The 23832-nt window shown below is 44.4% G+C and overlaps 2 protein-coding genes across 6 annotated transcripts in view; both read right to left on the bottom strand.

Annotated features, from left to right (window-relative positions):
- Positions 1-6222, bottom strand: part of cacna1bb (calcium channel, voltage-dependent, N type, alpha 1B subunit, b) — a 159921-nt gene extending 153699 nt beyond the window's left edge. For all 4 annotated transcript variants that reach the window (XM_076758020.1, XM_076758019.1, XM_076758022.1 and 1 more), the window contains exons 1-3: positions 6155-6222; positions 4716-5031; positions 397-674 (exon numbers count right to left, since the gene is read on the bottom strand). In XM_076758020.1, the coding sequence (XP_076614135.1) occupies positions 397-674; positions 4716-5031; positions 6155-6215 (655 nt within the window). In that variant the 5' untranslated portion in view covers positions 6216-6222. The remainder of the gene's footprint in view (positions 1-396; positions 675-4715; positions 5032-6154) is intronic.
- Positions 6223-7894: 1672 nt separating this feature from the next.
- ehmt1b (euchromatic histone-lysine N-methyltransferase 1b) overlaps positions 7895-23832 on the bottom strand; it is a 30115-nt gene continuing 14177 nt past the window's right edge. For both annotated transcript variants that reach the window (XM_076758102.1, XM_076758101.1), the window contains exons 2-26: positions 23634-23724; positions 23015-23538; positions 21632-21842; positions 21323-21471; positions 20961-21116; positions 20498-20569; positions 20285-20387; positions 19880-20017; positions 18350-18627; positions 16988-17220; positions 16637-16852; positions 16467-16549; positions 16266-16372; positions 16049-16171; positions 15702-15803; positions 13383-13487; positions 13143-13297; positions 12850-13017; positions 12377-12521; positions 12190-12267; positions 11883-11998; positions 11531-11617; positions 10122-10200; positions 9791-9966; positions 7895-9302 (exon numbers count right to left, since the gene is read on the bottom strand). In XM_076758102.1, the coding sequence (XP_076614217.1) occupies positions 9113-9302; positions 9791-9966; positions 10122-10200; positions 11531-11617; positions 11883-11998; positions 12190-12267; positions 12377-12521; positions 12850-13017; positions 13143-13297; positions 13383-13487; positions 15702-15803; positions 16049-16171; positions 16266-16372; positions 16467-16549; positions 16637-16852; positions 16988-17220; positions 18350-18627; positions 19880-20017; positions 20285-20387; positions 20498-20569; positions 20961-21116; positions 21323-21471; positions 21632-21842; positions 23015-23538; positions 23634-23724 (3885 nt within the window). In that variant the 3' untranslated portion in view covers positions 7895-9112. The remainder of the gene's footprint in view (positions 9303-9790; positions 9967-10121; positions 10201-11530; positions 11618-11882; positions 11999-12189; positions 12268-12376; positions 12522-12849; positions 13018-13142; positions 13298-13382; positions 13488-15701; positions 15804-16048; positions 16172-16265; positions 16373-16466; positions 16550-16636; positions 16853-16987; positions 17221-18349; positions 18628-19879; positions 20018-20284; positions 20388-20497; positions 20570-20960; positions 21117-21322; positions 21472-21631; positions 21843-23014; positions 23539-23633; positions 23725-23832) is intronic.

Here is a 23832-nt window from a genome sequence, read left to right as displayed (position 1 = left end):
GTGCTGAGCTGGGAACAGAAAAGGCGACTGAATGGGCGGATGTGAAGTCTTTTCACTGCCCGCACCTTTTGAGAAAACATCTTTGTGTCACGTTGGACAGAGATAAGAAGCGGGGCGACAGGTGCAACCAGCGTTGCGCGCAGAGGGGGACACACACGGACACTGTGGTAGCTGCTCCACAGGCGAAACATAGCTGATCATTCACACCCTAAACTGAAAGCATTGAACTGAATCCACATCAGCAGCTAAACTTAACAGCTTGACAAACACGCCTGCGGGCGATGGTGTGTTTCTGCTTTTCAACCATCTGTGTGTGGTTGCCAAGCGAGGACAGACAGGTTGCAGGCTTCAGATGCACCTGCTCTGTGCGTGCTGCTGCTGGTCAGGAAGGATATGGCCACTCTGTTATTCGCTTTGCATACTTCCTGATGAGATTGTCTTCTCGGAAGATGAAGAGGGAGCGGTTGACAGTGAGGCAGTTCTGTTTGACAGGGTTCGGGTTGTAAATGGCCATTGTCCGGGCTCTCTGGGCCATCGACTGCTTGTACACCCTCTGGCCACCCGGAGCGCCACCACCTCGGGCTCCCCCTCTCCCGGCGCCCGGTCCACCCCTCCCTCCGCCGCCTGCGCCTCCTCCATAGCGGGTGGGTAGATCTTCTGCGAAGCGAGCCATTCTGGAAACGCACAGATCCAAAAGGGAAAATCCAAAGTGGTGTCAGTGGAAATGGAGGGGAGACGCATCACAACAAACACACTTCATCCAAACCACAGCTTAGCGTTAGAGTGTAGCCAGAGAGCGCTGCGTTTGGAAAACGAACAATAAGGTGGCCCCACTGAAAAGCGTGTTCTCTTGATCCTGTCCACTCATTCATCTTCAGTGAAATGTAAAAACTAAAACTTCACAGCGATAACGCGCGTCAGCTGTAAAATTGGTCACTTCGCTGAGGCATCCATGTCAGCCGGGCTCTGAGTGAGAAAAGGAAAATGAGGCTGAAATAAGAGCAGATCACCCTGTCTCTGTCCAAAGCCCTGACAGCATCGTGTCAGCATCCAAACACCAGTTGATGCGTTCGGGCTGTCAGTCAAAATAAGCAGGAGCGACGGAAAACTCTGAAATCCCTTTGTTTTCTTCTCCCAGCTGAAAGCAAGAACAAGACAAGCCAATCCAACACGAGCGCTTGTCCTGTGATTTCTGTTTGATCGCTCCCTGTATGGGGGCTGAAGGCTATAAAGCAAGTCCTCAGTGGAATAAGGAAGAGCGCATGTGACCAGAATGGGCCTATCGGTGACTGGAGCGTACAGACGCGCTCACCGTCCGTTGGCTGCTGAGGGGAGACTGTAAAACTAATGAAGTTGAGAAAAGCCCTGCGGGTCAGAACAGGAGCGTTAATCAGTCTTTCTTTTCAGCATCATATGAGGAGACAGCAGCTTAGGAAAGATGCTGAGCGCCCTCAGCGTCTCTCACGGTCCATGTTAAACATGCTGGAAACATGGACGTGGAAAAGTTTGCATATATACCCTGTTGGCAGAATCAAACACTCGCCTTTGAATAAAAACAAAAAACACTATAAAGGTAAGTGACAGTGTGTCAATCTACACACTGATCTCAGTTTTCATGTGTTCGTTTATCCTTAACCTTTGTGTTCTGTTGACATTTGCTTTACTTCCACGTGGTTTGGGGTCCCACTGAAGCCACTGCTGTACACGTCAAAATATAATAAGAACAGATGTACAAAAAAAAAAAATCTTCTTGCACATTTGAAGAAGGTGACAAAATTTTGAAATAATAAAGAATTTGTTTTGGACCAAATCAGGAAAAAATGTGTTTTATGTTTTATACAGGAACAAATAAATACATACCTTGATTGCCTAAAGCCAATCACAGACAAAGAAATGTAGATAGTTATCCCACATGGTGACATTGACTGATGTCAGGACTCAGTTAGACCTCGGAGAGGACCTCAGAGAGGTCTTACTGACTTCTTATAAACCAACTGTTCAGAGCTGTAAAACTCCATATTTGGGATTTTAAGGGGGTAATGTGTGTCTAATGTACAGAATTCATTGTTTATTCATATTTTACAGCTCAAGTCTCTGAGACATCAAACAAAGGTAAGGTTGCATATTATGTAATCGACCTCTGGAACATGTCATCAGGTTTACAAGTTCCTAAAATTTGAAAAAGTCATGAAATATCAGAGTGATTAAACCGTTTTTAGTTTTTAGGCCCCTGTGACTGCAGCCAGTGCTTTCTAACAATCGGCACAGACGCTCCTCTGACTTGTTTTATCTACTCTCTAATTTTCTGTATATATTCTTTTGTGGCACGAGACAGAAACAATGGTTTATACTAAGATGCAGAACTTCTGACCTTTGCTGGCTGCTGTCCAGGCTGGGTCAGCAAAATGCACTGGAGAGGACTGTCTGCTCTAAACCACTGGAGACACAGTTAAATATCTGAGAATATTCCTCCATCACTATCTCCGTTTCCCTGTAAATCTTGATTGTGTTTAACGAAATGCGTGCAACATCAATGACTTCACAGCTTTGACCGACTCTCACTGTTATTCTCACAGGATATCACTGCACGACATGGTGGCTGTAATATAGGAGGAAGGGAGCGGCCAGTAAACTAATCAGGAGGCCACAGAGCCAGTTGGGGGCTACTCAGGAACAGAGGATGAGGAAGAAAGTTCTGCATATTGCATCTTCATCTCTGCGTTTTTAGAGGCTAAACTGCCAAAAAAGAAAATATCTGAGTCTTATTCCTCAGGCAATTGGCTGGCTTGCTCAGTTCTTTCAGGCACATTTTTAATTTGTTGTTTGTCTACTTAGTTTTTGTGTATTGCCTTTTATTACTAGGACTATTCATACCGCCGGTGTTGTGTGCTCTGTGTGTGTGTGTGTGTGTGTATGCTTTAATGAACCATTTTATTGCTGTATGTGTCAGTTATTTATCATAGGAGGGAAACAAATGAGCCATGTTTATGGTGGCTACAGGGATTCACAGATCATTCTAAATTCGCCTGTTTAGGCTGACGTTAATCACCGTTGAGGATGTTTTGTGTGTGCCGTTCAGCGGGGATGATGGTCAAGCTTTTCACGTTAGATTTAGAAAATGAATTCAAACGCAACCTCAAAGCTTTTTGCTTGGTCACTTAGATCTGAAGCTTGTGTTTGTTTTCGCTCAGCAGCATTTTCTTGTCTTTTTCTCTAGAGTTAGATTATGATGATCGTCTGAAGCCAGTGTCATTACAGCAGCTCATACCTTGAGCTTCTTCTTCTAGTTGTGATCTTTCTCCACTTTTCTGTTTTTGTCATTTGATTGACATAAACTAGACCTACACGTTCAAAAAAACACTGCACCATGACGACACAAGGTATGCGAAAGAGATGTGTCCACATACTTTTGGCCAGATAGTATAAGCTTTGAAGCTGTGGAGAGGTGTTGCCTTTTCAGACTGAAGGTGTTTCAATTTAGTTTTAGAACAAGGCTCAGGGACAAAGTCCCTATCTTGAACACATCCTATTTCCACACAAAGACGATCCATTCCCTTCTCTGTTGACTCAGTTTTTGCATCCCTCCCCCAAATATTGCCCTTTTCTTTTCTCTTGTCCTTCTCTTGTTTAAATACAGGAACCACTAGGGGCAGAAATCCCAAGCAATTGAAGAGACAGCTCCCTCACCCAGAGTCTCAACTCCCCTGGTTCCCTCATGTCTCCCCGCTGCCAGCTGACACCTGTCCATCATCACATTCCTCCATCCATCCCAGATTTATCCCCTAATCCCTCACCCTTCTTCCCCTTACTCCTTCCTTCATCTCTCTACTCTCACCCCTCATCCCTCATCCAACTCCAGATCCTTTAACTTCGCTCCATCTTCATCTTGGCTCTCCTCCAACCATATGCAATAAATTATTCTAAATAATCTTATCGACATGGTCTTTGTTCGTGAAATTTGGAATAAAACTACATGATGCCATTTGTTGCACACACCTACAGCACAATACCTGAGCAGCTGTGATAACATCAGACTTTGCTATTTGAATGTGTTTGCTGTTTGGCCTTTGTTCAGTCTAATTAACTCACTGCACACCAGACTTGTTGTTAGCTTACATCTGGAGGCCAGTTACACATTGATCCAGTCTTGTGTTATTTCGCTCATTATTAATTTAGCATCTAGAAATCAAATGTAGCTGAAATGTAGCGTTATCTGCAGCCAAATCATTAACAGTAATGATCTGGATACGGCTGAGGGCCCATCTAGTGGTTTAGCTCACGTACTGCAGAAAGAATGTGAAACAGTGTGTTATTAGACTTGTGCTGGAGAAACTGCTGAGGGAAATAACAATGTTCCCCAGTGAAAAATATGCAGTGAACTGGACAGGCTTATGGACTTCTTTTGTAAAGAGGCCTAATTACTAACTGGACAAAGATGGCCGACTGCCCCGGGGCCCAACTCCATGGGCCCCAATCACCCCACCCTGAGTCCACCAGTGCCATGTAGTATCCCAGCACTGGAGAACTGTACACACTGCAAAGAGAGACGATGGAAAGGGGGATTAAAACGGGGGCCCGGCAGTTCATTTTTGGTAGACATGGCAGTTTAATCCGGCTATAAGTAGATGAAGGTGAATCTTATCTTTTGTCTGTAAGAAAAGTTAAATGCAGAAGTTTCCCTTGTCAATAAGCATTTCGTTGAAGGTTTGTCTCACCTGCCGGTCCATGACGTGCTGCTCAGGAGCTCGTGCTTCCTGATCATCTGACGCACACCGTCTCTCTTTGCCACTCTGCTCACACCGTCCAAGTGCAAAACTGCGTCATACTCCTGCATGGTGTCTGTGTCAGCGGCTCTCCAGGACGGCTCCTCCGGCTCTCCGGCGCCAGCGTCTGACCCCTCCGCCGACCCCGGCTTCTCCTCCACCCACTGACTGGGACGGCGACTCTTGTCAGGTGACGGAGCCCAGGTATCCTCGTACTCTGCCCCCAGGGTGAGCATCCTCCAGGAGCCCAGTGTGGCTGAGCGCACCGCTGGTGGGTGAAAGATACCATTACACAGGAAGACACAACTTGCATGTCGGCATGTGTTTCTTTCTTTTTTTTTTTTTTTTAAATAAAATCAGGCAGTAACAGTGTTTTGGTATCTACATTTGCCACTGAAGCCTGAAAGGTGACGATAAAAAGTCTGTAACACTAATGCTGCCAATAAGCTGCTGTTCATTATATGTAAAGAAAAGATCTTAAAGGACCAGCGTGTAGGATCTAGTGGCATCTAGTGGTGAGGTTGCAGATCACAACAAAGCGATTACCCCTCCCTTACTCTTCCCTCTCCAAGTGTGCAGGAGAATCTATGGTGGCTGCCAAAAATGTGAAAGGTGCTATTTAGAGCCAGTATTTGGTTTGTCCATTGTGGGCTACGGTAGAAACATGGCGGTGCAACATTGTGGAATCTGTGGAAGACAACGTACTCCCTCTGTAGATATAAAGAGCTCATTCTGAGGTAACAAAAACATGAGAATGATTCTTACTTTCAGATGATTAAATACTAATGAAAACATGATGATGAATATCGTGCTCCATTTCGGCCAATAGATCCCTTAAATCCTACACACTGGACCTTTAAGTCGTACCTGAAATTAGTCAGTGCACACAGGGCCGGTCCAAGCCTCATTTGGGAATTAAAACCTGCTGATAAACAAGTCTTTCATTATGTTTAATAGTAGGTGTGTTTTTCCCTCTGACTGCAGACCCTCTCATTCTGCATTGCACAAATCTCTCTTGATAATCACAATTCATTTTTACTGCCCGGTCCCCCAAACACAGTCGATCCCACGGGTCTGTCAAATAATAGGCTATCCTCAGAACATGATTATCCAAATGATTTCCACCTGTATCACCTATTAATCCATCTGGAACAGGCAAAGAAAAAAAAAAAAAAAATCACACATCATTTTGTGTTGCAGAAATATGTTTTCTGCTTTTTTATGCTGTGAATCATCGCTTGACCCCTGAGACTTTTCTTCTGATCCCTTAAGGGGAGGCCCTGCCCATCAGTTTGGGAACCGCTGCATTATCACTAAACCAAAGCGTCTTTACTCTGGACTCACTACCTCGACAGTTACTAATACAATAGAGAAAGGCAGAACAAACGTACCATAAACCAGAGTAGATCGTCTCTCTGCCCATCTGGAGTTGAGAGGGACTGTTCTCTTCATAACTGCTCTCCAGGGTTACTGAAATAAATCCAGCTGAACAGACGCAGCAAGTGTTCGGCCTCTGCACAGGTCATGTATGTCTGCCTGCAGGAGGGTCCCCTGCCAGGCACCAGGGCTGGGGCACCAAAGGCAAAGAAAAAAAAAAAAGTTTCTCCCACCTTGGAATGCGGAAAGGCTGCTTCCTGTCCTGCCAGTTAAGAACTGTGTTATCAGACCAACCGTCTTCAGCGCTCAAGGAGAGATTTCTCTGATTCAATTATCGTCTCTGTTTTCGCTGTCCGCCCTGGTAACCAGGAAGGGAGCAATCATCGGCTGGTTTATGAGACCGAAAAGGCCTGCAGACGCACAGTCACTCACTTCCTGCTGGGTTTTTTCACATTGGTGCTACAGGGGACATTTGAAACCCAAATCTATAAGATGTTTGATCCTACAACACATGATTGGATATGAGTTTTTAATATTTTCTTCCTTGATTGACATTAATTGCAATTTAGTTCAGTAGTGGTTTACTCAGGTACTGTGCTGAAAATGTTGTACTTGAATATTTTCCATTTTTTCATCAGCTTTACAGGAAAATATCGTACCTTTTACCTTCCATCAGCTGTGCTTACTAGTTACTTTTTTCGGTTAAGATTAAAGCTAAAAAAATTGTCAGCTTTTCAGCCACCACGCAGCTTTGTTTAGCTTGTTGAAACTGCATTTTAGGCCTGCAGGCAGCATGTTTCCATGGATGGCATCGTCAGTCGTTATGCTGACATCACTTTGGTCTAGACTGAAACATTGAACTAAAACTGGATGCACTGCAAAGGAAACACATATTCATGGCCTCCAGACGATTAATGGTAAAACATTCACGACTTTCTGTCAAAGCGGTACTTTTTGTTTGGTGCTAATCAATGCATGCTAACATGTTCAACTCAGATGGTGAGTTCCCTGCTGGAAACTACACAAGGTCACCTCAACACCCTTAACATAACGATAGAAGTTTAAATTATCCCACCTTGACAGACGCGACAAGAGCGTTGGAGGCGTCCATCAAGGACACTTTGAACACACGTCAACTGCCTGAGGGAAAATCTAATCAGTCAGGTAAGTGGGAACACCTGTGTGGCTGTGCAGGACCTTTAACAATGACTGCTTTTGTCTTAAACGCCTTACATATACAGAGCTCTGAATATCAAGTGTGTGATTGTAAATATACTTGCTTTAGCTGCTGGAATGATCGGAAGCTGCTACTACTGCTGCTGCTCCACTGCTGTTCAGTTGTAGCTTCTATCAGTTCAGAATGCTCTTCAGTAGCTCTTTGAAATCAAGGCACAAACGAGAGGCTTTGAATGTCTTAACTCATTAAAGCAAACGGAGTGTGGGAAGTGTCAGCAGCTCGGATGCCACAGCTGCTCAAATATTTCAGCGCCGGGCCCTGGGCCCGTCTGTCAAAGCTGAGCTGCTGCTCGGTTCGTGCAGGGTCAAACTGACTGCAGGCTTCATCTGAGGATTTTTAGTAATGTGTTTGTAGTTGACAAGACACGGCGCTAAAAGCGATCTCTCTCCGGACCTGAAGAAAATCTGCAAAATGATGGAGCTGGAGAAAGATAATTCACTTTTTAGGGAGCAAAGTAGCAAACAGGCGCACCCCTCCAAGACAAACTGCAACAAGTGAAGCATAACAGGAAAAAAATGCATTAGTAGTAAATTTATTGAAAAAGATACAACCAATTAGATGGATGGTTCACGGTCCAGAAATATGTAACAGAACGTTATGGAAGTGCATTTTTAATAACCTTTTTTTTCATGTATACCTTTCAAGACTTTGCACAACAGTCACTGCTTTACTAACAACACTTAAAAAGATGGGTTGGCTTGTGTCGGCAAAATGATGACAGAAAATTAAAAACAGCCTAACTACAGTAACTACGATTAGAAAACTGGAGTTAAAATGAAACATAAAAAACTTAAAACATTCTCTTATTTTACAAACTATGTTCACTTCCAGAATAAAAATGAAAGCAAAAGTAAAAACCTTTGTCAGCACCATTGTCTTGTTTGTTTTTTTTTAAACTCTGTTTAATCAGTTCCTCAACAACTGTGGCAAAATATCGGACACATTAAACATGCTTAAGAAAAAGATCTGCCAATTTATTCAGACTAGAAACGCCTCATTTTGGAGGAATGGTACAGCATCTTTGTATCAGACAATCTATCCTCACGTGTGTGGCAACTTTAAAAAAAAAAAAAAAAAAAAAACGGTTCAGCTTTTCGCACCATTTCTTTGTCTTTCCCGTCGTTAATTCATCAACTACGGTGGCAAATGTTGGACATGTCTCTTCAAACACTGCAACAAAGATGAAGTGGCAACATAATTCAATATTTATCAGCTAATTCTGCTGGAATGGTTGATGATAAATGACCGCAAAGGTCAAACAAGTTAAACCCAGTTTGTCTTTGCAAAAGACAACGATACCCTCACCCCCGACCCCACAATTCCTTGACCATGACTCGATAAGAAAAGCCGTTTAACAATATCAACCGATCTTAAAAAAAAAAGACAAAGAAGAAAAAAATACACTGTTCTCCTTCCCAGTAAAGTTATATATGAAATGTAAAGACTGGTTTTCATTGTCCCTGTGGCGTTTGCTGTGCGTGATGTCGCTGCCCCCTGCTGTTCATGTAATGCAGGAGCAGTGAGTTCCTCCAGGATTTGAGTGTGCATCTGGTTCTGGTTCTGACAGCGTTTTACAGGTTCTCATGAAGGCTGATGGTCCGTGGTTTGAATCAGAGGTGGAGATATAGTACAAGTTCACTGATAAAACCTCAAAGTTCGAAGAGGATGGAGACAGGCGTCCCTGTGTGTCCGTCAGTCATGTGTAGGTGTAGCGGAGCTTAGTGTGAGGAGGGTTTTAGGAAGGACTGGAGGGACTGTTGGAAGAGCTGGTGTCGGGCGAAGCGCTGGGCTGCTGCTGGTTCTCCGGCGTGCTGTCTGCCTGCAGCGACGCCATGGCCGCTGATGAGTACTTGCACTTGGAAGAGCCGCATTCGCAGCTGAACAGCTTGCTTTTGACTTCCCAGAAGTGGTCGCCATAGTCAAATCTGAGGGGAGAGGGTGAGAGAGCAGGTGATTATAGAGAAGTACTGTCATTCAGTCAAAACCCGTCTTCAGGTTCCACCCAGGGTTGAAGAAAAAATACAACCTCCTTTAATATTTTCACCTGTAGTTATATACAATCTGTAAAACACACCTGGATTTTACACTGGCAACAAAATATAACTTAGGCCTTTAATTGTGTCACTTCACAAAATGATTTATTTTGCTTACTGTTCAATTATTATTCGCCACAGAAACTGAAGTATCATAGTACACATCATGCTGCATCCTACTGAAACTTAACAGGACAGTGGAAATTGTGAACCTCATCATCTGTATATCACACGAGGGTACATATCAGTCACCCACAACCCCATTTTTTTTAACTTTCAAACACCAATATCAAACTCAAATATCAGTATTTGTTGTGCTCTCTGCATCAAACAGGGATTCACATCAATGAAACAGAAAAAAAGACGTAGCGTTGTCTCACCCCAGCTCCTCTCCAGCCGCGATGTTTTCACTGGCAAAGAAGGCAATGTGTGGGAACCGAAGGTCCTGGTGCGTCGTGAACACTCGACAGGCGAACAAGTTGGGCTCGCACATGTGGTTGAGGAAGCGGCTGATGTTTCCATAGAAACGGGCATCGATGCAGTACAGATCTTGCGGCTGGGAGGGAAGATAAATGAAAGGCTGGAAGTAAAAAAGAAGCTGCGAGTGCCCGACTGACAGGAGAAGTCTGCCTGGGAAGAAATCTCAAAGAACTCCAGGTTCAAAGTTAATGTGAAAACAAGAGAATGTTAAAGAATCCATTGGTGCTTTACCTTATCATCCAGGCTGAACAGGTAAGCGTCATTCTGCCTCATCTCCGCTTCTGCTTCGGAGATGATCTCACCTACGTACCTGTTCAAAGGCAGGCGAGCTGTCAGTAGCTGCAGAGGCCGTGCACAGCGTGTCAAGATTTCACCGACGTGGAATTAGAAGGTTTTATTTGGCGAGACTGCAGCTGTGAGATACTGAGCTCCACAGATTTAACATCCCCGCTGCTAAAGCTCTGATGTGTTTTCAAATCTTTTCAGATTATTTCACCCAAAAGGTTATTCTTAATTAACCAAATGACACCGCGCATATCATTCAACACTGAAAGGTCATCAGTGAGTGGATGACTCAATTTTAATTTAAACATTTCAGAATCCCAAGATGAGACATTTAACTACCAAATTCAGTTTATCAAGCCATCAATTTATCAATCAAGCTTAATTATTCTGGTCTGACGTACACGCATCCCCTGCATCTTTTCAACAAGCGAGCAGCAGTGGGAGTCAGAAGCACGGGTCCGCTGTCACGCTGTTGATCCTTACACGGCTCAAAGTGACACGTTTGAGTTTCTCTGGAACAACTGTGGGTTTGCTTCAAAACTTGACTGGCAACATATCAGCACGGAGCAGCTACACAAACAAAGAGTCAAGAAGACGAAACAGAACCTAAACCTTCATCGAGGCAAACACTAGAGACTGTAAACACACATCCTTCACCTGGAGTCTGCTGCCAGTGAGTCTAAGTAAAAATGTCCTTTTAAATGTCTGACGTGTATTTAAATGATGCATTCCAAAAATAACGTGAAGTGGTGAGTGATCAAGATGGCTCCCTTGAAAAGATTTACTTCATAAGTAGGAACCAATGGACTCGAGGCTGAGTGTCACAAGCAGAAAGTGAGCCAGCTCTGAGAGTTTTTTCATTGGATGCTTTGACAATTAAAAAAACATTTAGCACAACACTCGCCAGATCGCATGCTGTGCAGACTGTAAAAGCCCCTTGAGGACACTAAATAAATAAAATTGACTGATCCTTTAAGGTGCTTTTATTGCCTATGGTCACAATACATGAGCAGTGTAGTGGCTGACACATCAGCCGGACACCTCAGTGGCATACTCAGCACTTCTGAACACGAGAAAGCAGAGGGGACAACGATGTCTCTGCTGGGCTCACAGTCTGAGCTGTTACCATCTGTGCAGGAGACACAGACGCTGCATATGTGAGAGTAACGGGTTTTTCAAGGTGGAGAAAAGTGACACAAGCCTGTTCTGATTACTCGATAAATAAATACATAAGAAAAAGGAGAGAGATGGGTAAGGATGGAAACTGTGGCTTTTTGAGGCTAAAAACAAGTAACCAACAACAAAAGAGCACAAAAATTCAATTTTAGTTCAGTACATCTGTAAATGGGACTTACTCGCATACAAAGCTCCCCTGTGGTATGTCTTGGAGTGCACGGACACCCCAGCCCTTCTTAGTGGTCCTGAAAAGCTGAAGCTTGGTCCTGGAAGACGGACAACATATTCACCTTTATACACATGTAAACAGGATGTGCTGGAGCACACACATCAATGCAAAGCAGCATCACATCACCTCACAGCCTTTAATATGTCAGAGACATTTGAATAGTGCTTCCTCTCATTGTTGTGCCACCAATGACGTGGTTGGGATTAAATAGTTTTCCACCAATGATCTGCTGCAGATACCTTCATTTATTTTTATTTGACATTTCTTAAATCTGTACACACACTGCGGTGAACTTTGACTACCTGAGTCCATTCTGCACTACGCGGTTCTTACAGGTCCTCCAGCAGGAGCACGCATGGTTACACTCAAAGATGAGAGGAGGCTCCTCCCGGCAGAATTCAGGTAGAAGACGACCGCTCTGAACAGGACAAAAACATGTGAACAGATAGAAATACACATATACTTCATATTATCATACACTACATGGTCTACGGACACCCTGTCGTTGTGCTGTTTTTCATGGTTTGAGGCCCCTTAATTCCAATGAAGCTAGTCTTCGGTTGGGGAAGAATAACAGTGCAGTCTGGTCATACAGACATCAGTCCTCACCTTGTCGTACCAGCAGCGCAGACTGAGCTGTCCACACATGCAGATACTTGTCGAGCAGTCTTCCTTACAAACACAGTACTGTTGGATAAAGACAGAGGACAAAATCGCTCACTTCACATTGCCCAGCACGGAGGAAAAAATTATTTTCTGTCCTTTAAAAGGTCTGATGAAATGGCTTCCAGCTCACCTGTAAGTGTGTTATGTTCCTGTCGATGTTCATGGGGGAGGTGACACAGTTTTCGGGGATGTATTTGTAGCCGTCTGGACAAGGTTCACCGTCGACAGAGTTGACACAGGGAATGGGAACTCTCTCCTGACCCAGAGCTATGTCGCTGTGAACGGAGCAGACGAAGGTTAGGGGCTGTCAACAGTTTCAAAGTCAAGACAATTCTCATGCAGAGATTCTAGCCAAAGAAAAGAAGAAAAAAAAAGCCCGGGTTAAAACTGCATCCATCACTCATGTTATTAAACCTGTGACTGGAGAGGAGGGATGGCAGGATAACAACTGGGATGTATTTTGGTTATTTTCTGACACAGGGGCTGGCACCCCCCCTCATATTTCCTGCTGCCTACACCCATCACCACACACCTTCCCCCAACATAGACCCTAACATTTTTTTGACTGGCTATTTTCCAAAAGGAAAGCATGATGATTTTAACCTGTGAAGGACTTTCTGCTCTGCAGTCAGCCGGCTTTTCTTGGCGTCCCTCTCCCTCCTGTTGGCCTGCAGTGCCGTCCAGGCCTTGGAGCTGTGGCTGCAGCAGTCTGGAGGAGTTTCTCCCTCGCGGTTCTTCAGGAACACATCTGCTCCACGAGTCAGGAAAAGCCTGAGGAGACCACATTTTACTGGCCATCAACAACACGCCACTTCTGAACAACTTTTTTTTGAGTCAATCCTCTTGTTTTTAACGACAGTTCAAGAAGCAATTTTGTTTAATGTTCTTCAACTTACGTGACACAGTCCAGACGATTCTCCCGAGCGGCGATGTGCAGAGGAGAGTCTCCGTGGATGTTGACGGCCTGCAGGTCACAGTGGGCGTTCAGGAGCAGCTCGGCAATGTCCACGCTGCCCGAGAACGCCGCCCAGTGAAGGCAGATGTTCTCTTCCTAGAAAACAAAACAACATAAATCAACAATTGTCTTACATTTGATTCTCCTGTGAAGAATGTCCAGCACAGACTCCTTCGCCGACCTTGTCCCTGATGCTGATGTCAGCTCCTTTGGCCAGAAGCAGCTTCACCTGGTCCACATGCTTGTACTCTGTCGCCCAGATCATGGCTGTCCAACCTCCATCATCCTGAAGAAAAACAATACTTTCAAACTCAGCAAACTGATCCCTGATCAGCTGAGTAAAGCTCATGAAAAGAATAACATATTGATAACTTGTGCAAACATCCAGAAAGAAAGACAGAAACAAAAAGCTTTTTTCTAATCCTTAATGGCATCTATACTGAAATATGAAGCAGCACTGTTGCCCACTTGGTGCAAAGGTTCATCCGAGGAGAGACTGTGCCTTTTCATCACAGCTGTCCTAATGGCTCGCTACTTGCAGCAAGGTCAGACATTTGAAACAAAGACGCATCAGATGCAGTGCAGTCCTTCCTCTCCCAGTTTGCAGGTCCCCCAAGTGTCTACACCTAATTTCCTGGCATCAAAATGCATTTGAAGGACACATCTAAGACGATATAGAACACTTACATTTAAATACTCATTGAACAACCTTAGAAAGTCATTAAGTGCTTCAGAACGAGCCGCTCTTCCCTCAGAGTTGAGTGTTTTGATCGTATGTAGTAAACTGAACATTTGAACTGAACAGAAAGTGAACCTGCCTCTAGATGGAGATTTTACTTCCGCAATGTGGACTTTGAGAGGATTTGAACCTTTTTCATTTAGAACATTTATGGTAACAGATCTATGATCACTTCCCCAATATCTTTAGCCAAAGTACAATTTCAGTGGAAGACTCTCTCTTTAGTTATATTTCATTTCATATACACAAACCAAAGTGTTAAAGTGTTTTTTCAGAGGGGAGTTAAGCACTGGAACCATTTTCCTCTGGACGCAGTGACTTCCTGCATATCTGCCGGTCATTCCCACTGTGACGACAGGTCCCCATGGCGCCACTCAGCCAAGAGACAGTTGGACCATGAACCTACACGTAAAACTGTATCTTGTCTCTTCTGACATTTGTTCGTACACAGATTTAAACCAATCAGATATAATGTGTTAATAATTGAGCTTTAGAGGTGCTGGTAGGCAGACTTTGTTACCTTTGGGCAGAGCCAGGCAAGCTAAGATAATGGACTCCCACCTCATAGTTAAAGAGAAAGTTCAGTAATTCTCACTCCTGGGCCCTGTTTTTTTTATTTGTGTCTAAGTGACTAATGGGAATACCAATTTTTATAAATTGGTCCAGTATTGAGTGAGAGCTCTGCAGCCAGCGGCTGTAAAGTGGGCTGCAGAGTAATCATTTTCGCACCATCAGTGTGTGTCCACTAAAAGTGCTTGTTTTTGCCACTGACAGGCTCAGATTGTTATTCTAAGTGTCAGGCGACATCATGGAATGGACCCTACAGAGAATGAATCAATCAATCATTTATCATAATGACCGCACGACTGAGGTCAGTGGAATTATATAGGTGGAAATGAGAGGGAGAGTTGGAGGGAGGATTGCTGGGAAGGGTTTGTTGTGTTGGAGTGCAGATAGCACAGCTTAGTGCTATCAGAGATTTTCAATGCCATGGCTGAATTTTTAGCTAATTTCAACAAGTCACCTCTTGCTTGACTTCAGAAAGAGACTTCTCCCTTCTCTTGAGGCAGACTTGGTTACACAGAAACAGACTGCAAAAGGTGAAGAAAAACATCTTATTTCTCTGTCCATAATGATGTCAGACACTTAGAATAACAATCTGAACCGGTCAGCGGCAAAAACAAAAACTTTCAGTGGTTGTATATTGATAGCGCACAATTGCCTGAAAGGGTTAGATTGCAGCAAGTTCTGCGGTGCTCTCAGACTTCCTGCTGCTCAATACTGGGCTAATTTCAAAAACCATTGTCCCCATTAGTCACTTAGACATAAAAACATGGGCAGGAAAGAGTCCAGGCTGAAAAATCATCATGATAGCAAAATTATGTCCGTATTAAAGCTCAATCAAGAATGAACTGACCCCTTTAAATTCAATTAGTTGCGCAGTTGCGAGCCTGACAGTCAACTGTCTAAAACTAATTTCTTACCTCTGCTGAGGCATTACTGACATTCAGCTGTACATTTTCAACTACCTGAGCAGACATATGTCTCTATATATGTGAGCTGTGTCTACAATAATCAGCTAGAAAGGAGAAAGCGATTGGACAGCAGCATCAAATGCTTGTGAATGCAAAACTGACACATTTAAAACACACACACAAACACACATTAACTAGTGTAAAAGCCTCACAGTGAAGTCTCTTTGCACCCGATATCACTGAGAGGATCAAAATGACTGAAAGGACAACGGGAAACTGTACCGACCTGACAGTTTATGTTGATCAATCCTGTGGACAGAAGGTGCTCAACAATGTTGTAATGGCCAGACTTTGCCGCTAGGTGGAGACACGTGAAGCCTTCAACATCCTGAGAGCAGCACAGAATCCAATAATTGACAATTTCAGCTACAGAGAAACTTCCAAAAATATATCCGTACATGCAAGTGATGAAATGAGAATGAAGTCAATTCTGAAAGCCAAGAATCTTTGAAGAATCCAGCTTAACATCTTGAATTAAACTAGTTTTCTTCAGTTTTTCTTTTACTTGGGCAAAAAGAGAAGCAGCAGAGCTATGACAGCTGTCAGCCCTGGAGAAACCAGACGCAGGTTTACCTTGTGCGTGGCGCTGGCTCCAGCTCTCAGCAGGTACAACACCGTCTCCATGTGGTTGTTCTCACAGGCCTCCATCAGCGGCGTCCGCTGATCTTCATCGCACATGCTCAAGTTCGCACCGGCCTGAAGAGACAAACATCAGACAGCTCATGTCAAATTCTTGGAGAGCTTGCCAAAGTACTGAAGCATGATCAAAAAAAAAAAAAAAGAGTCGTACTTGTACAAGCAAGTGGCAGATGTCTTTGTGTCCGCCCTCGGCTGCAGCGTGGAGCGGGGTGCGTTTGTTCTGAGATTCCATCTTGAAGTTTGGGTCGATACCGTCCACTGGAAGGTAAATGGAGAAGGAAGCTGTTTGATGAAAAAACAGCAGAGCTTTGTGAAGAACTGAACTGATGAGGCACAGGGCGGGTTAACATACCCAACATGAGAAAGACCTTCTTGAGCTCTCCCTGTTTAGCCGAGAGGTAAAGTTGTTTGGGGTGGAAACGTAGCTTCTTAGGCCTGATCAGAAACACACACATGAAAAAACATTGAAGCGGTTTGTCTCAAAGGCTTTTGGCTATTCAGGTAAATTGTGGTAGAACTTACTTTTCTGTGTCCAGAGCTACCAGGATGCTCTCCAGAGTCTCTCTTGGTGGTCCTTGAGGGACTGCAGGTGGGTCCATAGTGCCAGTCCCGGCCTGCAGTCCTGCGGTCCTTGACATCCCAGGAACAAAAGAGGTGTCGAGTCCATGTGCCGAACGGATAGGCAGCGAGCTGTCAGCCCTGCCGCTGACTTCAGCCCCTGTAGCCATTCGAGAAGAGCTGGAAAACAAAAACATAGAAGCGTTTTAGTTGTGCGGTGCATGAATACGTTTTCCTTGTTAAATCTAGCACAGGAAAAGTTGCTGCCTTGAACACGATAATTATGTCAGGCAACGTCCTCAGCTGGCAGTTTACCTGCCAGTGGTGGTGTCTGCTCGGCCCTCGGGGACCCCGGGTGTGGCAGGTCCTTGTGCGAGCGTCGGGGGCACGGTGGAGGTGGTGTCGGCCTTGGCGATCGTGACCTCCTTGGCCTTACTGGCCTCTTCTCCACAGTGGGGACAGAAGCTTTGACCTTTCAGCACCGAGGCACAAGCGAAATGGAAACGGTGGGAGATGCTGACGTCTGGTTGGCACTCCATGAAGGTCCCCTGCATGATGAAAACAAACAAAAAAAAAAGAAGTGTGTAAGCAAAAAAATAATGGTCCCCTCTGACTGTGTTTACACTGTGAGAAGTCAGTTCATGACATGAAATCAGAAAACACCTTCACAGGCGCTGCAACAGTCTGATTTCTTTAAAGCTCCAGTTTATGGCTGCAACTAATGATCCGTTTTATTATCCATTAGCACGTCGATTACTGAATGAAACAAAACAGTGGAAAATGTATATCAGAATTTCCCAGGGCTCTTGTGATGTTAAAATAAACACCCAAAGGTTTTCATTTTATTACCATAAAAGAAAAAATGGCAAATCCTCACACATGAGAATGTTTGACACTTTTTCTTGATAAATGACCGTTTCTGTCTGACATGTGGTATGTCAGTGATAGTAAAACACTCTGAAATCCTTTCAAGACTGGTTTAACACCTACTTGAGCTGTCCAGTGAATGCACATCAAAACACATGTGTTGGTCATGGTAGTGACATGTGAGTAACGGACTGCACTAACGTCTAATGGTCTATTTTACCACCCACGCTTTGGCCACACTTTGCCCTTTTCAAGTCGAGTGTACATTTTGCCTTCATTGTATAGGTCACAGCAGATAACAGCAGGAAACATGGGAGGAGAAAGAAAAGAAGCAAACAGAGTTCTCTGATCTGATTCAAACCTGACAACTGCATTGTGAGAAGCCCCCACGGTGAAGTATACATCGTCTTGTATCCGCTTATAGAAATGTCACTTATTGCTGTAAACTGCTTCTATGTTGTTTCTTTACCTTAATTTTATTATCTTCATTTCCTGCTTCAGATACAGAGTTTATTCCAAGTGACAGAGAAAAAGGAGATTTATGTTCAGCGTGGATTTCAACCAGAACTTGAAGCAGAACAAACTGTGGTTGTAAATCTTTCACTTTTCATTTGGTTTCTTTCGTCAGTTTGGTGCAACTTCCTTATTACCCAGACTCGTGTGTGGGTTCAAATTTCGAATCATGTATTGGATTGTATAAATTGTTCTACACTCAGCAGACCCCTGTTAATCCACACATCGTATATTCCAGAGAGATATGATCAAACTGTAGCTGTAGGCCTGACATTGATCAAGCGACTGTGCGCTCACCGCCCTGCAGAAGAAGCCACAGCCCGGGCAGCACTGGTGCTTCACCATGCCGTTGCGGTGGTCCTCGCACAGAACCAGCAGCTGAACGGAGTTGGAAGGACGCATCATTTCATGTTTCAGTATGGCACCCTGGCAGCGGGTCAGCTGTCCGTCAACGCTCTCTGTGGCCATGCACTTCCTGTCGGCCAGGATGAGGATCTCTCGGCTCTTTGGCGTCTCCATGCGGCAGCTGCAGAGCGGGAGCTCCTGAGCCTCCTCGATGGCTGACGCTGGAAGGTCTGCAAAGAGGCAGAGTCCGACTTATTTACCTCAGCTTAAATTTGTTCCAATTAAGTCAGCAGAAGGACACAGTGCCCCAGATCGCAGGTTGGCTGGAAAATGTGGCAATGGTTTCACTTTTTCAGTTGATAGCACCCCAAAAAACCACCCACGCGTAGACAAGCTGGGCATCAGTTTATATTTATTTGACAGTAGTGCTAGTATGATACCTGATTTGTGTGGACAGGTTTGTAAAAACTATTGATGCCGTTTCATTGAGGAAATCATCTGCTTGATTGGTTAACATCCCCTCTTTCATGTTTGTGCCTGAACTCTTTCTAAATCTGTGCAGTCGATTGCAAACAGCTCTTAATGCTGCCTTGTGGTTGTAAGCCTGCACCAACCAGTCAAGTTGCAGTTTACATCCATGACTGTCCAGACTCATTTAATATGTGTAGTGAACACTTACATTGACAAAACCAATGAGTTTATGGTGCTTCAAATATGGATGCTGCTGCAAAGAAGCTAAAAACTGTTAAAAGGTGGATGCTTCACACACATCTTCAAGCCAGGCCTACACAATCAGGACAGTTTCAAGGTGGACACCCAAGATTAGAGCATCTGTGATCTGAGTTATGGTGTTGAATAATGGCCAGAAAACTGTTTTTGCAGAACATTATGATGTCACAGTGAAGCTGACCTTTGACCTTTTGGATAGAAAATGTCATCCCTTCATTTCTTTACTCTGTGAGACATTCGTGTGAAATCTTGTCATAATTACTGAATGAATTCTTGAGTTATGGCCAAAAACTGTGTTCTGTGTTTAACCACCAAAATCTAACCAGTTCATCCTTGAGTCCAAGTGAACGTCTATGCCAGATGTAATGAAATTTAATCAAGGTGATCACGTTCAGGGACAAACGGACAACCCAACAACCCGTAAAACATAATGCCTCTAGCCATGGCTGTTGCCAGGGTGAAGGCATGGGAACACGCTGTGAACAAAGGGCTTAAGGCAAAAACAAAAACACTGAGTCAGCTTTATTTTACTATAAACAAAGCTGTTTGCCATCACAGTAATTTAGAAGAAGCTACAAACTCTGGCCTGGATTCGGGTCTCAGGTGTTTTCGGCCATATAAATCGGTCCGATGTGAAGCTAAGAAAAGCATCTAAAAAGGTAAGACACAAATGAGAGACTTTGGATGGGTAAGCGCGTGGGATGGATTATTCTGAACAAGTGTAACGAGTTTCTTCAGTTCTTCTAAGCTCACCTTTGTTCTGTGAGGGAACCGCAGGCTCCTGGGGCTTGTTGAGGTTGACAGACTCGGGTGAGGGAATCTGTGTGTACTCCTTCCCATCGTCTGCCTGGGCATGAGCTGAGGCCTGAGGCTGATCCGCCGCCTCTGGGTCTGAGCAGAATAACAGTGATCAGTCAGAAGATGCTGCACTGTTTACCATCAAATTCAAGCGAGTCGCAAAAACAAAGCAAACAGAAAATACAGCCTTGAGCAGCAATGCCATTGTAATGTTCTTCAGTCTGATAAGTCTGGTGTAAACTGCAGTGAAAGAATCCTTTCAGCGTTGTCAGATAATTGAATGTTGCTAACAACTTCCTGACATGGATAACAGGTGGGCGGGTGCATGACACTGCACAGGTGCGAGTGCGATAGGATCACCTTTGGCCTTTATCCTCCTCTTCCGTTTCCTGGACGGCCTGAGCCACGCGCTGTCTGCTTTCGTTTTCTTTTTCAACTTCTTCTTCAGACTCGACTCTGTGCTCTGAGATGATTCCAAAATGGAGAGGAAGTCATTTATAACAAGCGGAGACAAAACAAGTACCGTGGCTGCACACTGGAGTGGTTCGGCTGAGTAATGACGGTGGGTCTTACCAAGTCGGACTCTGTGCCCTCCTCCTCTCCATCTTCTTCTCCGGACTCTTCAGACTCCTGCTCGTCTCCCACCTCCACCACGAATAGAAAACAGAGTTCATCACACATCAGAACCGGTTTCACTCGAACACATCACAGTGATCTTCTTAAACTCCATCTCGGGAATGTGAAAACTTTTCCGCTGGCAATATGCCACACCTAAGAAATTACACTAAAACACCTGACTGAACGTTAGCACCTGACATATTGGTTGTTAATCCATTTTGTCAACACTGATTCTTCTTAAGACCCTGATTCATCGCTCTTTTTCAACAGCTGCTTTCCAAAAAGACTGAAAAGCTCAGCCTACTTTCTGCATACAATCAGAACATTCTAGACAACACCGACAACAACTAGTCTTTAAGTTCTGCACTTGGAGCTCTGGATATTATGGAAAGAAGACAACACTGTTTTATCTTCTAACCTGAGAGACGGGTTCAGATGTTGCTTCATGGACAGCACTGACAGCTTCTTCTGCTGGATGCTGTCGGTCCTCTTCCTCAGACTCCACATCCTCAGACTCTTCCTCCTCAGATGCATTTTCAACCTTCTCTCCATTTATGTTTGCTACGTCTTTAGCCTGCCCGACAAGTCAAATTCAACAACTTATTCATCGGACAGGTCTTGGTTTTAGTTTAGTTTACTTTTGCCTCTTTTGTAAAATCAAGACAAAACAGATTATTTCTCTCCGTGTTTGGACTGTCATGGTTTACACCAAATCTCAGATACTCAAATGTTCAAAAATATAAAACAATTCTGAGTCTTAGTAGATGTAGGAGCACAGACCTGAGGACTCTTGGCAGAGTGTTGTAGTTCTTTAAACATTTCCAGCACAGTTCTCTGCTTAAGCACTTTGGTTTTCTTCTTGGGAACCAGACTGTACGTTCCCATCCTCCTCTTCTTCTTGCGGGATGACAACCCTCCTGAGTAAGAGCCTATAGCACGAGAGAACAACACAGGCATTTACAGAGAAACCCCCAACAGAGATGATGCTCTGTTCTAAACCACTGATTACTTTTGTGTGAAACCCCCCAAAAACAAAGTGTCTCCTCAGCAGGTCAGTTTTTGTCTTGTGTTAGTGGAATCTGTGTGGACCTAGATGGAGTTTGGCTGGAGCTGGAGGAGCGGCGTGTGCTGCAGGAGCTGCGGGAGCTGGAGGCGCTGTAGAGGCTGATGAAGCCGTTTGTGCTGAAGCTGCCGTATCCGGTGGACTCTGAGGTAGATGGTTCTGAGCGTCAGGTGCAACAGGAGTCTCCATTTTCGCCATTTTGGCACTCTTTGCTTCTCTTAATTCCCTGTTAAGAAGCTGTTGGCGACAAGAACCAAAATGCATCTATGAGTTACCAACTGAAGCATCAGTTAGATTTTGACACCGGGACGTTTTCTTTTTTCTTGCCAATTTACACCACAAACACTCAGATTTGGAACTAATTCATTTGACTGATTAGATTGGTTGCAGTGTGAAGGGTTTACAGACATAATCTTGATGTTACCAACTGGATCAGAGGTACCATGAATGATTTAGAATAAGGTTTAAAATCCTGTGGTGTGAAAGGAACAGCAATGGAATATGAGCAGAAACCTGCACAGCCAATGAGGGGAGCTGACCCAGGATGTGTCACCAACTTTATGATGCGTACTTGTGTAAGATAAGATAACATAAAACTTTATTGATCCCACGCCGGGGAAATTAAGTTGTTACAGCAAAAACAGTGGCACAAAGGGTCAAGATAAAGTTATGTACAGATTATAAAAATACTAATTGCCATAGATCAGATATATGGCTGTCATCATTTGCAGTGCTTCAGTTTCTGTGAGATCCAATTCCCTGGAATCACTACTCTGAAATCGTTTACTATAAATGCCAAGTGTGTGGTCCTGAGTGAATCGCGTAGAAAATAGTCAAATAGTCAGCACTGAAAGAGTTATGCCTGCTGTAAAGGAACACAGTTCACAGCATTGAAAGCAACAGTTTCATCATTTCATATATGATTTTGCCTACATTTGTCTCATTAACACTATGTGGCCAAAGGTATGTGGATACTTTGCGCATTAGTTTGGAGAAGGCCCTTTCCTGTTTACCAACCATGTGCTCAAAGCCAGGGCCTTGAACTAATGTTTTTTTCCTTGTTTGGTGTGGAAGAGTCGTGACCTCAAACACATCCAACCCCTCTGAAACAAACTGGAACAGCGACTGTGAGACCTCATCAGCCAAAAACAGTGTTGGACCTCACAAATGCTCTCATGGGAGAAAATCCTTGCAGCCAGGCTCCAAAATCTTGCAGGAAGTCTTCCCAAAAGAGCGAGGGCTGTTGGCCCATGGTTTGGGATGACATGTTCAACTGACACGTTCAAATGTAATCTCTATGTTCCCTCACACTTTGATTGAATGTCCATATACATTTGCACACACATATTATTCTATTATTTATCTTGTGCTAATAATTTCAACTATGTCACCAGATTCCGATGGTTTACCTTCTGTGCCGGGCTGACAGCAGGTCTGGACATGGTCTTGCGCGCTCTGTGTATTGTGACGGGTGCTGGAGCTGGCGCAGGAGGTGATACTGTGCCATTTTTAGTGTCTTGTGTCCCTTGTTCTGATGTAGTCCCTGTGCTGGGGTCAGTCCTTAGTGCACCTGAACTCTGTGCACACCCAGACACCAAAGCAGGTGGGGGTATGGCCGTGTGTCCCCCTGCCAGCGAGTCCGAGGGCAGCCAGTTAGTCCTGTGTGGGGAAACTCCCAAGCCTGCTGTCGCTGCAGAGCCGCCTTCCTGCTGCTGCTTAGTGAGAATGAATCCATTGCTTCCAGTAATCGAACCGTGCGGCGGCTCCGTGTCTGACGTGCCATTTTCGTTTAGCAGCAGTAAAGTCTTGTTGTTGCCGGTTGCAGAGCTGTGTGTTGGGCTCTTGTGCCTCGTGTCATCACATTCGGCGCCGTTGAGCATTGCCTCTGCTGCAGGGGACGAGGCCAGTCTGGCTGCTACCTCTTTGTCTCCATCTATGGCAGAAAACAAACGAAGAAATAATACAAATTACAATGCAAACATGTCATGTTCAGAAATTAAGTGCTGTCAAGTTTAATTTGACTAATACCTGGCTTCTCCTCTCCATTGCTTGCTGCACTGAGTTCTTCCTTCTTTGTGGAGGCACCCTTATCCACGCTGCCTTTGGCTAAACCAGCGGGCTGTTGAGAAAAGCAGACAGATGAAGGGAAATCTAATTTAGAGCCCCCACGAACAATCATTTTATCATCATTATCAATTAATCTGTGGCTAACTTTTTCAATGAATCA

The sequence above is a fragment of the Chaetodon auriga genome, chromosome 19 (assembly GCF_051107435.1).
Source record: "Chaetodon auriga isolate fChaAug3 chromosome 19, fChaAug3.hap1, whole genome shotgun sequence".
Taxonomy (NCBI): Eukaryota; Metazoa; Chordata; class Actinopteri; order Chaetodontiformes; family Chaetodontidae; genus Chaetodon; species Chaetodon auriga.
This window is presented reverse-complemented; position numbering and strand designations above follow the sequence as displayed.